The sequence below is a fragment of the Anopheles coluzzii genome, chromosome 3 (assembly GCF_943734685.1).
Source record: "Anopheles coluzzii chromosome 3, AcolN3, whole genome shotgun sequence".
NCBI lineage: Eukaryota > Metazoa > Arthropoda > Insecta > Diptera > Culicidae > Anopheles > Anopheles coluzzii.
Genome location: NC_064671.1, coordinates 10,793,525 through 10,809,310, shown reverse-complemented (window position 1 = coordinate 10,809,310; position 15,786 = coordinate 10,793,525). Strand labels below are relative to the sequence as shown.

Genomic DNA, 15,786 nt, shown 5'->3' with positions numbered 1-15,786 from the left:
AAAAATAAATTGATAAAAATGATAAGAATAAGAAAATCACTCGTCAATAAAGGCTTCGCAAAGTTTGTTTTAATACATTTACGCTTATGCTAGGATTGACTGATGTTAACAGAGCTATACGAGTTAATCATTCTCAAGAGTGGATCATTAGAACAAAATACCGTAGACCTAAAATCAGTACTAAATAAGGGACGATGCCTTAGATTCATACTAGGTGCCTGAAATTTTTTTACAATCAATATCGGCCAGTTTCGCAAACTTGATTGACACGGAAACATTCTAAGCGATAGTTAAAAAATGACTTCAAACGACCCCAAATAGCAAGCAACTAAAACTTAAATGTAAATAAAGGGTACATGGTCCTTAAATGTTTTTATAATAGCTTGCCCTAGTGCATTGCATACATGAACTCTAGACGAGCGGTAGAAACGATCATTTTAGATCTGATCGACATCTCAACACTGAACGATTGGTATACCCAGAGAACTCCAGCTCACTTTCATCTTCAAACTAAAGGATATTAATTGATATAATTCACATGACAGAGCTAGAAGTCCTTAAAGCAGAACTATTAATACAGGAACTTCTTTGTTTTTTCTTCACATAGGATAATTCTTCAAGTATCACTCAAAATAATAAATATAGGATGCAGTGACTCTGATAGAAATTTTGTTGATAGTTCAGACATATTTTAACACCCAAGCTGTAAAAGAATTGCACCTCAAAGTGTTAGTCCTCAAATTGTAATTCACTTCTGGTAGTCGATGTGCTAACGTGTAGCGTTCTTTGTTTCTTCTATTGGTTTAACTTACATTTACTCAACAACTGGATCAAATTGTCTTTAATAAAAACATTAAAATATGCCTTTTACAATCACATTCTTCAAAGACATTTGGGAGGCCTTTTTGGTTCAAGCCTTTATTCTAACACTCATAATAATTCCAATCCGATCATAAATAATATGAATACTACTCAAGAATTCCAAACTGCCTTACTACCTTTCGAAACGATCGAACACTTCTTGCATTTACCATTCTTCTTGTGCTAGTTGAACTCTTCTAATCACCTATCATCGATTTTGCTTCTAGCCATGCAGCAAGAACCTTCTTTTTCGCAAGCCCTCCGCTGACCATTTGTCATAACTAGAACTAGGTTCCGATTGGTTTGATTTTTCCGTTTCCCGTTGCCCGCTGCCGACCCTCCACTCCAGCACTCCACCACCATGACCTTCGAAGTCGTTGGACCCTGACGGACCACAATCGCCAATTCTGGGCCTGCCGGAGTGTCCGAACCGCGAACCGACACCGCGAACCGGGGCAGAGCGGAAGCTCGCCTGCAAAAACGGTGTTCGGTATCGATCGGCATGTCGATCGGCCCCTTCTACCGGGTTTCATAATCATGCTATGTGTGTGTGTGTGTGTTGGTATAGCTGTTGCTAGGCGGTGCATGTGCGATAGTGCGAACGGTGAACAATTTTCTTCTCCCTCTCCTCGCTCGCTGGCAGCATGCATTCCGATTGCAGTTGCAACGGAGCGCTTTTTTGTTTGGGAGTCGGTGGCCCAGCCCCCGCCGAGGGGTGTGCATTTCGAGCGAAATCGTAGAGAGGGAGGAGAAAGGAATTGTAAAGGGGGTGTGCACGGCGAACGGATCGGTTGGGTGATCGGTTTGTCGCGCTTGTGGGGTGAGCATTTCAACCCCCGTCGGTGTGGAATGGAATGGGATCGGGTTCTTCCCTGTTGGCGAGCCAATCTTCGGTCGGGCTGGACGATCGGTGTATAAAAGGATCCGTCGCTGGCCATATCAAATCAGAAGTAACCCAAGCGTTCTAACAGCTCATCTAGCAACTCACCAAACAACACCAACCTACCAACCACCATGAAGGTAGGCAGTGTTCCAGTGCTTCAGCTGCATCTGGCAGGATTCGCCTGCAAGGATCGCAAGGATAGGTTTTAATCAATTTCCCCGCTTCCCTGTTTTTAACAGTGCATCGTTGCCGCCGTTGCCGTCATCGCCCTGGCCGTCGCCGCCGAGGCTGGATACCCGTACGCCGGATACCCGTACGCTGGATACCCGTACGCCGGATACGGTGCCACCGTCGTGCAGGCCAACGCTGGAGCCTGGCCGTACGCTCATGCCGCCTACCCGTACGCCCACGCTGGCTACCCGTACGCCCATGCTGCTGCCTACCCAGCGGCCGTCGCTGCCTATGCTGCCCCGCACGCCGCTCTGCTGGCCGCTCCCCATGCCCCGCTCGCCTCGGTCGCTCACCATGCCGGTGTCGTCCCTGGAGCTACCTCGGTCACTGCCACCCGTGGTGCCGTCCATGTTGCCCCGCTGCCCGGCCACGCCGTGTCGCAGAAGCAGCTGAACCTGGCCCCGGCCCCCGGAACTCTGTAAAGCGGAAGTGTGAGGACACGCCAACTGGAAACAGGATATTGGAAGAAGGATGATGTGTGATAGACCCGAGGAAACTAGTGCTAATAGACAGACGGTGGACGGCTGAGCGGTTCAGCAGCAATGTTGGGCGATCGGTTGGCCACTGTTTGGTTGAAAGGCAGGATAGCTGGCTGTTGCTTTGTTCATGGTTATCTCAGCAGATTGTACATTTACTGTAAATAGAAGTTATTTACATGAATAAATGACAGCATAAAAATAATCCAATGGTTTTGTTTTTTTGTGTTTTTCGGTTCTTCTATTGTAATCGGTTTGCGCATTATCGTCTCATAAAAGTATTTTACTACACTTGAACTCCAACTACGTTTTCTATAAATTCTAAACATGGTATTATCCCTTAAACGAACTTCTGAGATCCTCCTCGTTTGCTGCATTGTGAACAATTTGACTCAAGACTAAAATCATGACTAGACTTTCCTTGTTTAAGTTAATAATGTGTTATATTTCCTAGGGAATTGTCTTACTGATGTTCCGCAATACGGCCGAAGCCGTTCTTTCTGAATAATAAATAAATCTTGCTGATGTCCAAATTACTGTGCCCAGATGTAATTATTGTATTACAATTTGATGCTCTTAAGCAGTAACGATGTATTGAAATTGACTGAAATACAGAATATTAAGAAGACTACGGTGGTTCAAATGTCAAGGCGTACGGAATAACAAGCCATGTCTCAAGCGCCTAACTCAAGCTCAAGCCCCTAACTATCCGATCGGCTCTCTATATGCAGAGCATATAGAGCACATATATGCAGAACATATCAATGTCGTTTGTGATCGTCACCTATCTGACATGTCGCGTGCCGTGTTTATGATCTAAATTCGTGTCGTGCGGTCTACTCTATATTAATTTATTTTTACTGCGTTTAAGTTCATGTTTATAATTTTGTATAACTTTTATGTAACCTCGTTTCGAGATGGCCACATAAGGCCCGTTGAATTTAGCAAATAAAAATTAAATATCAAATATCAAACATAGAGATTATGTAGATACATAGTATGCTGCTAAAAGTAAATAAATAAGCCATATGCAGCCATAACTATAATAGATGTCCATTTGTGGCTTATGGCAGCCGTATACTGCCAACAGTTTTTGCGCCAAATGAAGATAAACCTCTTTAAGCTTGACAGATAAGAGCGATAATTTCAAACTTTATGGATATAATAGTTATTTTAATTTATTCCATATCTATTTTTTCGCAAAAAAATCGCGTAGAACGTTACGCCATGTAGAAGAAGCTTTTGAAAATGATCGATTATTGAAATCAACACTATTATTCACGACTCACTATATATGAAAGTATAAGAGATAACATGTCATTAAAACTACTTTACTGAACACGCTTTGAAAGCTCCTTTCTCAATAGTACCTTTTGATTTTTTTTATTCAAGAGGACCTCAATAGTACTTAAAACATCACAATATGTCGGTATACGACTGTTAAAATGTGTGAACAAGCTATGAAAAGCAAACAAGCTTGATGATCGCAGCGATCAGAGCAAGCAAAAATCACAAACTGTAATAAAGCATATTATAATCAACCTGTCATTTCTAACCAGTCCAATAAACTGATCAAAAAGATAGGTCAAACAAATTGAATTACATTAATTTACGACCCGTAAGGCCTCGGTCAGTAGACGGAATCGTTCAGCCATCACTAAATCAAACATTCTCATGCAGATAAATCCACTTGTCTGTTGGTGCTCTCAGTTTCGTCAACCACGCGTGTCTAAGCGATCGGAAGTGCTGTTTTGGATTGTGGATTTCTAACACGGATTCACCCGTGCGTCCTTCACGCGCTACTGCGAACGTCCTTTTGGGTGGTATAATTTCAGCACTGGGTGCGTCTAGCCGAAGTGAATGTGGTGTGGGGCTAACATATTCTGTAGTTCCTCTCACCGTTCTTCATGATAAGCAAACGGTGAAGAAGACACCTTGGCTATAGACGAGAACATCGGGGCAAGTATAAAACCGCACTTCTGCCAACGGTAAGGCATCAAACAGCCTCGAGCAACATCGTCCGCAGCACATTTGCTTCCAAGCTAGCTTCCAAACCAACCCCAACTAAAAACCATCATCATGAAGGTAAGCAATCAGTTTGCAACAAGTAGATCCCGAAGGATTCAGTTTCCATTTCTTCTTTTGTCTAGGTCTTCATTGCATCGATCGCTCTGGTTCTGCTGGCCGTCGCTGAAGCTTCCTACCTGCCGTACGGTGGTAGCTTGGTTGGATACGGCTCGACCTGGCCGGTGACGACCTCGGTCGCATACCCATCGTACGGACTGTACGGCAAGTCGGTGCTGCCGCTGGCCACCGCCAAGTACGCCTATCCGTCGGTGTACAACAGCTACCCACTGGTCAACAAAGTCGTTTCGTACGCCGCACCGGCTAAGGTGGTGAGCTATGGCGGATACGGCTATGGCGGTTACGGCTATGGCGCCGGATATGGCTACGGTGCCGGTTACGGCTACGGATTGGGCTACGGAAAGGTGCTGCCGTCGAAGTACTACCTGTAATCGGTGGGATGTGTTTGTGGCACAATCGAACAAATGGACAACCGGAGCAACCTGGAAACAGGAAAAAAATGTACAGACAAACATAATTTGTATAAAAAAGAGTTTTAAAATAAATCAGCAAAAGCAACATTAAAATATTATGTTCAAATTTCTAAAGTTACATAACAACGATCAATATGAGAGAGAAATAATTTTACAAAAATTTAAAAAAAACAAGCAATTGTACATTTAATTCAAAAAAAGTTTATCTAGTTTATTTTAGGCATGTCTTGGAAAAGTTCTATACAATTATTTTATTCTCAAACTTCTTGTTACGATAGCTTTCTACGCGATCTTTATTCTATATGGCGTAGTGTTCTATGCGTACATGCCGGCATATACAGGCTTTCGAGACTTATCCAGTACCACGCAGCAGTCTTGTTACAGGAGGATGGCCCATATGAGGTTTGAACCCATGACGGGCATGTTGTTAAGTCTTGCGAATTGACGGAGCCACCCATAGCCATTATGTCATCAACGTTAATTTACAACTTAGCCCATGCTACGGGAAAAGGAGCTGAATGCATCTGCAAAGTCAACCCATGCTATGGGATAATGATTCAGATGGGAATCCAACCATATTTGTCATTTTAACCTGTTCATGATTATGCTATCAGGACACCAAAAAATGTCTTATTATGAATATTACTAGCTTACAAAGCATAAAAATTTGTAGTTGCAAAATTGAGAGTTAAAGAACATTAAATTAATTATTATTATACATCTATCGATGTATAATAATGCAGCCAAGCAGATGGGAATGCATTGTGAAGTTCTCTATGAACAACTTTTGGTTTCAAAGTGGAGACTTTGAGTGTAAATAAGGTTAAAAATATGTTTCTTCTAGAAAAGTTCTCATTTTTTAGGTCAGTATATTGTCTGAGTTGAAGATTTACTTAAGATGTTGAAGATGTCCTGAAAACAACACTTCATCTCTTATGATATATGACTTGATCGTAATTTTCAAAAAAAATACTACTATTTCAATTATGATACGACTCAACCCTAAGTAAAAAAAAAACTCAGAATATGTTATTTTTTATAAAATGCTTTGCATTATTGCCTTTATTCAAGCACTTTGCATGAATGCAGTGGAAACGAAAACAGATCGCAAACGAACGAACTACTTAACAGCTAATGAGTATGTTATCACTTGTTCAGCGGATTTGCACACGGTGTGGGATGATGAGTTCCAGTTGAATGTTTGGGTGCGGTCTGGGTGTACTCGGACTTAGATGGTTCCCGGGGCCGGGGCCAGGTTCAGCTGCTGCTGGGAGACGGCATGTCCAGGCAGGGGCGCGACATGCACAGCACCACGGGTGGCAGTGACCGAGGTGGCTCCAGGGACAACACCGGCATGGTGAGCGACCGAGGCAGCTGGGGCATGAGGAGCGGCCAGGATGGCAGCGTGCGGGGCGGCCAGATAAGCGCCATGGTGAGCGTACGCTGGGTAGGCGGCATGGATGGCTGCCGGTGGCCACGCAGCAACTGGGTAAGCGGCCGGAAGTCCAGCGTATGGCCAGCCCCACGGAAGCACTCCAGCCTCCGAGACGACGGCAAGGGCGAGAACAACGGCAACAACGGCGACCTGTGATAATATAGAGCGAAAGCGTTAGTTTGCTCGAAGGTGAGAGTGTTGTGTCCCTTCCAGGACGAAGGAACCCACCTTCATGATGATTGAGTTGGGTGGTGTTTGGTTTGGTGCTACTGAACACTGAATTACTCTTGCTGGAGATCTGTTCGATCGAACGCTTGGACTGATTGTGATACTATTCCGAGCATTTGGTATGGGTTTTATACCTGCTCCGTCCAACGTCAGCTCCCGAGAATGCTCTGGAGCCATGCGCCAGAACGGTGGTCCAACTCCAGGAAGGACATGGTACGAAGAGGCAAAAAACCACGCCGCTCGATCGCGTTCCGTACGATCGCGGTTACACTTTTACCGCCGCGATTGCAAACCCGCAAACCCTAACCTATCGAGCAATTAATGGTCCGGCGCGACCTCTCATCCACCGACGAAAGCCCCACGCGCTAACGCTCCACATTCCACGGTGCCTGCACCCTGTGCAAGAATACATAGCTCAGCTGGCAGCTGGTGGACCCAGATGGACGACGGCGTTGGTGTTTTGAGGTCTAGAAGGAAGTGAAAGAACCCACCCGTCGGTAAATTCTGATGTAACACAGACACTATCGCTGTAACCACTCGAGCAAATCGTTCGGTGAGAGTTGGGGACAATTGCCCGCCTTTTTTCAAGTTCAGTGATCCGTTTGGGTTAAGGCGCAAAGCGCACCAGATCTAGTACATAGCAAATCGCGTACGTCAATCGCGCAAGTCTTCGCCGGCTAGAAGTGTACGCGCGTATGTAAATCGAGCATTAGTTTCGAGCATATGGTCAAACAGCCCCACCGCATGTGTCCGCATTCTAGAGCTGCCGGGGTGCTCTCGAGTGGGACCTTCGGGTCCGCGATCGGGCCAAAGTGAAAGAACATACCGCTGGTGTATATAGGAAAAAGCTTTGCCAGGGTGTTGTTGTTGTCGCTCAATGAGTGCGCCGGCTTAGTATTGCACCCATGTTGTTGTTTTTTGTTGTTGTGTGTGTATGTACCTTATTCTCAACTGCACCCCGCATGACGCTGGTGTTCGCAAGGTGTTGTTGGTGGTGGGAGATTATGCACATGCACAATTGCACCGGGTGCACATGCGCGCCAAACGGTACCGAGGTCGAGGCGTACCGTTGGCGGCCGGTATCTGATCGGTCGCCGTTGGTTTAGGCAGGCAGGAGTTTCCGTATAAAAACCGGCAGGCGGTCCTCGGTAAGGCATCATAACCTCCACAACCGTTCCAAAGTAACCACCCGAAACAACCGCTCCCATACCAAAACCACCAAAATGAAGGTACGTTTTGCCAAAACGGAGTGTTTTGTAGAGGGTTTGCGTCATTAAAACAAAAAAATTGAATATTTTTTGGAAAAATTATCAAAATTTCCCAAAATCCACTAACTTTGTTCCTTCCCCAACCCACAGTGCATGGTAGCTGCAGTCATCTTGGCCCTGGCCGTCGTTTCGGAAGCCGGACTCCTGCCGTACGGTGGCTGGCCTTATGGTCATCTGGCCGCCCCGACCGTCATCCAGTCGAATGTGCTGGCCCACCCGTACGGTGCGATCTCGCACGCCGCCATCCACGCTGCTTACGCTCCGCATGCTGCCATCCTGGCCGCGCCGCACGCTGCCATCCTGGCCGCTCCCCATGCTGCCATCTTGGCCGCTCCGCATGCCCCAGCTGCGTCGGTCGCTCACCATGCTGGAGTCGTCCCTGGAGCCACCTCCGTCACTGCTACCCGAGGTGCTGTGCATGTCGCGCCCCTGCCTGGACATGCCGTCTCCCAGCAGCAGCTGAACCTGGCCCCGGCCCCTGGCACGCTCTAAGCCATCCCACCTAGTCAGTGTGCCCCCGGTTCGGGTGCTCTGGAACATTCTATCTCTTACCATCTGTCGTCTATCGCTATATTGTTCAAAAGTTACGCTATCCCGATTTGAATGGTAGAGTTACATCGTTCGACCCCCCACTTCATTCGGACCTAGAACGCGCGTGTGTGTGTTTGAATAAAACGAACAAACCAAATTTGGTTTCATTTTTCTCATTAAAACTAGATGCACAATTTATTTTGGGGCAATATTGAAAGAAAAGTCAAACGGAAAGTGTACATGATGATTTTGATCCTCGTGAGAGTTTGTCAAACGCAGTTCACTATATCGTCAATTGGAACAAGAAGAGCCTTGTATGGTATAATATCATAGAAGACGATCATGATCTGCTACTATGCTTATTAATAGTGTAGGAATGGTTTGTTTGTTCATGATCTACTGATCATGTCACTGTATTACTTCTCACGCTACCAAGGTAAGCAAGTCGTTCTGTCCGGCTAAGGGTTTGGTCCAATAAAACATCACGGCATGTCGTATGCTAATTAAGGTAGTTAACAATGTATCGGACTGCTTTACATTTATTAACTGCTTGGTGATCCAGTCAAGTGAATATTAGAAGTATTGTAGTCAAGTAATTATATGCATTCATAAAGACTTACAATTAGTGCTTTACTAGCAAAACTAGTACTTCAAATAATAAAAAAAGAGCAGTGACTGTGTTAAGTTGACTTACGATCGATAACTCTCTTTCAATACCATGAAATGATCGCTGTACGGCATAATGTACCCTTTATTTCCTATCGGTGTCTTTCTCGTGAGAGGATATGGAACCGAGACGGAGTGCTAACAATATTATTCAAGCGAAATGTCTTCAAGCGACTCTCAGGTCGTTTAACATATCAACAAGGAAGGATGGATTGAATTGACAATCCTGACTGACCTAAACCATGGTTTGGTCTAAAAGTAAGTCACACAGTTCTATCTTGAAGTTGGTTATAACTTTATGAACCTTGCATAGTTCATAAAATAATATAATGTATCAGGACTGTTCCTTATGAATGACAGATGATCAAAGCTGCTTAAAACGTCTGGGGGTCAAGTGAAGCTCGAAGTTTATTATTAGAAAAGGCACAAGTAATTGGAAGTAAGGTAAAAAACTGCTTGCTTAAGAGCGGTGAGTTCAGATCCAGTATGGACCAAGTTGCCCCTCATTTCCCCGATGATCCTCTTCTAGTGTAGGATAATTGATTGATTAAGACAAGATTATATTGAGTAAGATCACCATGTATGAGCTTTTAGTTGTGTTTCATTCCTAGCGTTTCTTCACCATTTATTATATCAATCTTCATTTCCATAAAAATAATAGTATATTGCACTCTATATTATGATCTAGATCCTAGAAGTAGGATATGTGTGCTTTGTAGGAATCAGTATAAAGCTCAATATCTTGAACTACAAGCAACCTCCCGATACTGTTACTGTCTCTAATCGCACCCGGACACTGCAGACAACCTTAACAAGGACTCGACGTAAATTGTAAACTGTAACACCAAGGTATTGACGGCAAGAAAACCAGTACTCCTGCCTGCAATGGTACTGTGTGCTGAGTCACAAACAAGTAACACTGGATCTAGTTCTACCAGCGCAAACGAACGTAGTATGAACCGTAACAAATCTTGATAGCAGTTGCGTTGTTATCGGTAAGAATAAACCATGGTTAAAGCAATGTTTGAAATGCACAAAAAACTGATTCAAATGTAAAATATGATCGATAGCTGTTACTTAAAATGAGTCATCTAACGTGAGCTTTTCAGTATGGTTGATTCTCGTTCTAAACACATGCTCTGTTGACACCGTTTGTCACAGTAAACTCCCACACGTGTGCAACACGGATCTCGAGCCCCTCAAAAGGCATTGCACTTCAGTTTGCATTGTGGGGGACTTGTGTTGTTCCAGTTCTTTGAGATTAAAAACACAACCCATGTAACTTCCTTCTTGAGTGGAGCCGCCGAAGGTGTGAAAGCTTAACGCCCAGCCGCCTGTCGCCACCCCCGGCATGACTAATGCCGATAAAGAACGGTTCAACGACAGGGGGAAAGCACCCTATTGGTAGCAACTGCACGCTGGGCACCAAATCATAAGCACTGGTTTGTCACGCGTGGGCCAAGCTATCGATTAATGGAAGTGAGAAAAGGCACCAGCCGAGCATACTGTCCCGATTGACTGTGAACTTGCGCAGCCGTTTTGTGTTTGGTTCTTGTTCTACCGCCGGGATATAGCGTGGCGGACCAATGTCAAGCCGGGGCGGGAAACTAGAAATGGACCTAGAAATGTGCACTAGAAATTAAAAGACACCCCACAGATTGATTGTGGCGGCGTGCAATGTTCTAGCCGTACGGCGTGCACATTTGCAAACTAAACCCTGCCCCGAAGCGTGAACTTGGGTGGAGTCCATATCCTGGAGTCTACGGGTAATGGAAGAAAAATAAAGCCACATTGCCATAAAAATGGGTGCATGCTGGTCTGGTCGGGCTGCCGTTTGTTGTTGTGGTTGCTTTTTTTTTATACAATGTCACATTCTGGTTCTGTAGGTCGTCCACTTGTGGGAGGCGGCCTAGTTCTCTAATCAAAGCAAACAAAACCACGGAAACTTCATAAGGGTATAAAAGGCTATGGACAAGAAGTTAGAATTGTTACTTTAACTCATTTCCTCGTCCAGATCGGGACAGAACGCCGGAGTAGCAGCAGCAAAACAACACCGATGGATGTAAGTATTCGATCGAAGAAACAAGCAAAAGTTACCGGAAAACGTGTAGTGTTTGTGCTCAAGTGACGTTCTCAATTGGTTTCCTTCCTTCCGAAACAAAGCCCTACAGCAGAGTGCTCCGAATTGCACTGGCAATCGGTATCGTGTCATCGTTTGTGGGCCGCATAGACGCATCGTTTCCCGGTTTGTCGCTGGAAGGATGGCCTTACTTCTATCCACTCGGACCGTGGCACGATCACACCCCAATCCAACCGTACAACGAGCCCGTCCCGATCATTCCTGTTGTGGCAGCGCAGCTGGCGGAATATCCTGGCGCGATGTCGATCGCCGCAACACGTGGTGCTGTTCATATAGCACCACTTCCAGGACATTCGATTTCACAGTTCCAATACAACCTGGACGGTCCACCGGGGACGTACTAGAACACACACACACGTACATTAAAAACACGCAACACTGTTCACTTAAAACTTAGTCAATAAACAGCTGTATTTCTCGCAGAACTCTCCCACCGGAACACAACACTGGCTGGTAACTGATTTGCGTTGATTTGTTTGAGAAGCTTTCAGGCATTAGCGTGGGTCCTGTGCGAGAACCTTCTTCATGAGCGCCGGTGCAACGTAGTGGTTGGTGCTGTAGCCCTGGCCCTTGATGAACACGTTCGGCACTGCCCAGGGGCCCGGTTTACCACGGTGCACCGGGACGTACGCAACGAGCGGCGAGGATGGAGCGATAAAGCTTAGGTAACGATCGTCGGGAAGGAACAGATCCTGCTGGTGTTGGGTGGGCTGGTGAAAGTGTTGCTGTGGGAGCGGCTGTTGGTGTGGGAAGTGTAGCAGTGGTTCCGTGGGAAAGTAAGGATGTGAGTGCGTAGTGTCGGGAAAGCGCACAATCGGATGTTCCTGTAGAAGGCCCGTTTCCAAGTTCTCAAAATAGCGGGTTCGTGGGAAGTATCCTTCATCGAGCGGGTGTACCGGTACGTACGGTGTGAAGAGTGCCAGGTTGGTGGAGTGTGCCGCACAGTTTGTAACGACAACACACAACAAAACGGTTGCAAAGAGCTGTAAAAAAAGAAAAATCGAACGGTGTCAGTGAATTGAACCAAGCAAAGTGTCAGTAAAGAGTATCTTACCTGCATGATTTCTTGTGATGGGCGGCTGTGTGTCTTCAGAGAGAAAAGCCCCTTCGAATGTGGCTACCGTGCCGGGCGGTCAAACACAAAGTGGACCATCCTCAACGCTGGTGATCTTGTTTTATAACGAAAGAAATGTCGAATCACAGTGGCCCAGTGTGTAAAGCGGATGCGTCTGCGCAATTGATCCTTACGCAATCTGGATCTGCGTCGCTGGTCCATGCGAGTGCATCGTAAAACAGATGGAACATGGTGAACCTTTTGCGCGTGAGTTTGTGTGTCTGTGCCAGTGTGAGTTTGAGGTTGCGAGGTGGAAGATGTTAGGCGCGATACCTACCCATGCCAAGTTCAGCCGAGGGTGAAAGTTATGCGTAAACTTGACCCACAACTGGAGTGTAGAGCCATACTGTGTGTGTTAGTGAATGTTGTCGGGAAAGATAAGATAGTTTAGAGTTTGTTTTCTGCACGAAAACAAAGGTAAGATAGAGCCTAATGGAAATGTTGCATGAATGAGGAGCCTCGCTAATGATCTATTGCGCCGAAAAGATTGCTCTGTTTCATTTGCTTGAATTATGCATTTATTTGCAGATGTAAAATAGATTCGGCAGAGTTTTCGGTAATAAAAGCTCGTCCTAACCGCGTGCCATAATACGAACAAGTTTGACTAAGCAGGCACGGCTCCCGGTTGGACAAGCATCACTCAGAACACATGCGCGCGAGCGCGACGATCTATTCCGATCCTGGAGCAGGGGCCAGGTTTAGCTGCGTCTGCGACACGGAATGTCCTGGCAGTGGGGCCACGTGAACAGCGCCACGCGTTGCCGAAACGGCTGTCGCTCCCGGTGCTGGAGCGAGCGCAACTACGGCCGGTCCGAGGGGAGATGGTGCCAGCAGAAGGGTAGGCGTTCCGTTGACATCTACCGCAACCGGTGCCGGCAGGGCATGGACGACCGTTGGTGGTGGGTTAGACTGGATCACGGTTGCACCAGGAACGGTAAGTCCTGCAGGGAGCGCGAGCGCATATCCCGGTGCGAGAGCAAGCGGGATTACTGATCCTTCAGCGATCAGCGCCGTCGCGGCAAGCACGAGAACTGCGATGCACTGTGAAAAGATGGGCGTTGTTGTACCTAGTAATCCTTTGCTGATTGTGGCTCCTTCAATACATACCTTCATGGTGATATCTTTGGAGTAGAGCACTAAAACACGAGGAAAACGGAAGCTTTTAACTTGCAATTGCAACACACTTCGTTCGACACTGCAGATCAGACTCTGATGATCTACGGTACTACGCTTCTTGTTTTTATATCTAACCTCTGTGATAGAGGGGACCTGTCCGGCTAGGGTGCTCCTAGGGAAGAAGATTTCCACGCGGGGGCAGTTGGCCGGCAAAGATGCTGAATTAATTACCCCCCCCGAGTCGTATGTATATCGCTCAAACTTGGCAGAACATTTCATCAGCATTTTGAAGTGACCGTGCGGTGCACGAGATGGGACGCTCCATTTTAGGACCGGTTCAATCCAGCAGGGTTTGGCGGTGGAATTAGATTACAATAATTATTAGCATACATTACATACAAGTGAACTGCTGACGGTGGGGCTTGTACCGTGCCACGCGTCAGAACAGACGCCGAGACATCTGATCGAACGACGTAAGGAAGTGTGTGATGTAACGCGACATCAGCTGGCTAGGTTTGGTATTGCCATGTGGGGCGGCAGGCGAAATGTATTCTAACACCGATTGATGACGTCGGAATTTTAACATCTCTGTTGATATCTTGACGATTCTGTGGCTGGACAGATTGGAGACACTTTATAGGCACACCTTAGAAACCAGATGCTACAACAATCTGGTTTATTTGCAATTCCTGGCCATTTTAAGGGAGAAACACCGTTATCGCTAAGTGCTATAAAAGCAGAAATCAATTGTTCTGCCATGGGTAGTTTGTTTGGATTGTTTGGAGCCGTCAGGTTGCATTTTATTCGTATATTCTGCAGTTATCCATTCTCTAGAAAAATATAGAAATATAGAAAACTTGAAAAAAAATCGGAAAAAATCTACAGATAACAAGTTTGTCAATTTTTTGAAAACTGCAATCAAAAGCTGCTAAAACTTTTCGGATTTCAGAAGAAACAAGGATCAAGAGGTCTCATTAGAACAATAAAGTGTCTCTGCTAAATTGATTAAAGCTTCATGAAGCTGTAAATCGTTTCTTCCCGTCAGTATTTCTCCATTGTATCTCAACAGCTTCTGAAAGATCAAGTCAAAACTGATCACTGAAGATCATTGTCAAGATCATTTTATAATGTTCATTGGAAGCTAAATATATTCAACCAAATATCACAAAGTCCTATTGTGGCTCTAACGTGGAACAAAATATACCAAGCAGTGAGCCACATTCTTTACGGCAGTTGTGGAACACGTTCTAGCTAGGTAGCAAAGCTTCCGAGTGCTTTGTGTTATTCCTTCTGCTGTTGACCTTAGCCACTAAGTAGATGTGTGGTACTGAAACTACTTCATAGTTAGACCAGCCGTATACTATTAGCATTGTAAGGTCCACTACAATTATGTCTCTATATATCTTTATGATTGACATGTAGACAGTTAAAGAGCATCAAGGGAAACTAAACTGGCTGTCCCCATGTCCCAAATAACCACCCTGATAAAGTCCTTACTATACGCTTTAATGCTGCATCTGATCTTTTTTCATTCTTGAGTCTCAATTTGACAGAAAGCCCTAAATCTCGAGCTCCAAAGACGCCAAAGCATTTTGCGCCAATATTTCAACAACCGCCGCTACAAATCGGTACAGCGAACGATTAATTGTTCGGCTGACTGTATTTTTCCGAGCTAATACCTTTTCTTACGAGCCGCATACCTCATGCTTAAGGCGTAGTACGACAAATGTGTAAGGAATTGTAGTTACAAACCCAAACAAGAACGAAAAAACGAAAAAAAACCCTCGTAAATCTGCTCGACCTACTCGGACACCCTGCACGGTTGAGCGGCAGGACAAGTTTTATTGCTCACGATAATGCTACGAGGTAAAAAAAAACGCAGTAACTAAATAAGAAAATACCAACGCCTGCACCACCGTGCAACCACACGCTGAAATGCAAAGCCATTGATCTGCAGTGAGTAAGCCGTGCAGGCGCTCGAAAAACTGGCCCCAGCAAGCGGTAGTTCTGGTACATTCCACTTCCCGCTTCCAAAGGTGCACCGTTTTCGCAGCGCTTAAAAAGGTACTGCTGCTGCTGCTGCTGCTGCCCTCTACCACTGTGGCACCCTTCCCATTGGGCCGCTTAGCGCCAGCGTCTTGCGCTGGAATGTGACATTGATCTTGACGATCGAGAGCACGCGCTGATCGCGTTTGTCGTTCGCGCGTGTTTCTGCGCTGGGCTGGAACGCGGATGGCTTTCGCTTTTACATCTGGCGGGGGTTGTTTAGTGCTTTTTTT

At 45.7% G+C, this 15,786-nt stretch overlaps 8 protein-coding genes across 8 annotated transcripts in view; 4 read left to right on the top strand and 4 right to left on the bottom strand.

The window, feature by feature from the left end:
- The window catches only part of LOC120956864 (adult cuticle protein 1-like), a 46,215-nt gene that overhangs the window by 25,722 nt on the left and 4,707 nt on the right, over positions 1-15,786 (bottom strand). The gene's annotated exons all lie outside the window — the stretch shown is intronic.
- LOC120959548 (adult cuticle protein 1-like) lies at positions 1,752-2,656 on the top strand. Its single transcript, XM_040383010.2, has 2 exons — positions 1,752-1,881; positions 1,984-2,656. The coding sequence occupies exons 1-2, from the start codon at positions 1,876-1,878 to the stop codon at positions 2,395-2,397; spliced, it is 420 nt and encodes a 139-aa protein (XP_040238944.1). The 5' UTR covers positions 1,752-1,875; the 3' UTR covers positions 2,398-2,656.
- LOC120957184 (keratin-associated protein 19-2-like) lies at positions 4,430-5,102 on the top strand. The gene is made up of 2 exons (XM_040379243.2): positions 4,430-4,536; positions 4,602-5,102. The coding sequence occupies exons 1-2, from the start codon at positions 4,531-4,533 to the stop codon at positions 4,965-4,967; spliced, it is 372 nt and encodes a 123-aa protein (XP_040235177.1). The 5' UTR covers positions 4,430-4,530; the 3' UTR covers positions 4,968-5,102.
- LOC120959402 (adult cuticle protein 1-like) lies at positions 6,039-6,801 on the bottom strand. The gene is made up of 2 exons (XM_040382720.2): positions 6,673-6,801; positions 6,039-6,594 (listed from the first exon to the last, which is right to left on the bottom strand). Exons 1-2 carry the CDS (start codon positions 6,676-6,678, stop codon positions 6,238-6,240), a joined length of 363 nt encoding a protein of 120 aa, XP_040238654.2. The 5' UTR covers positions 6,679-6,801; the 3' UTR covers positions 6,039-6,237.
- LOC120959403 (adult cuticle protein 1-like) lies at positions 7,782-8,653 on the top strand. Its single transcript, XM_040382721.2, has 2 exons — positions 7,782-7,901; positions 8,031-8,653. The coding sequence occupies exons 1-2, from the start codon at positions 7,896-7,898 to the stop codon at positions 8,430-8,432; spliced, it is 408 nt and encodes a 135-aa protein (XP_040238655.1). The 5' UTR covers positions 7,782-7,895; the 3' UTR covers positions 8,433-8,653.
- LOC120959406 (uncharacterized) lies at positions 10,317-11,716 on the top strand. The gene is made up of 2 exons (XM_040382724.2): positions 10,317-11,199; positions 11,301-11,716. Exons 1-2 carry the CDS (start codon positions 11,194-11,196, stop codon positions 11,619-11,621), a joined length of 327 nt encoding a protein of 108 aa, XP_040238658.1. The 5' UTR covers positions 10,317-11,193; the 3' UTR covers positions 11,622-11,716.
- LOC120959404 (uncharacterized) lies at positions 11,745-12,731 on the bottom strand. Its single transcript, XM_040382722.2, has 2 exons — positions 12,332-12,731; positions 11,745-12,260 (listed from the first exon to the last, which is right to left on the bottom strand). The coding sequence occupies exons 1-2, from the start codon at positions 12,335-12,337 to the stop codon at positions 11,772-11,774; spliced, it is 495 nt and encodes a 164-aa protein (XP_040238656.2). The 5' UTR covers positions 12,338-12,731; the 3' UTR covers positions 11,745-11,771.
- LOC120959405 (adult cuticle protein 1-like) lies at positions 12,892-13,624 on the bottom strand. Its single transcript, XM_040382723.2, has 2 exons — positions 13,499-13,624; positions 12,892-13,432 (listed from the first exon to the last, which is right to left on the bottom strand). Exons 1-2 carry the CDS (start codon positions 13,502-13,504, stop codon positions 13,061-13,063), a joined length of 378 nt encoding a protein of 125 aa, XP_040238657.2. The 5' UTR covers positions 13,505-13,624; the 3' UTR covers positions 12,892-13,060.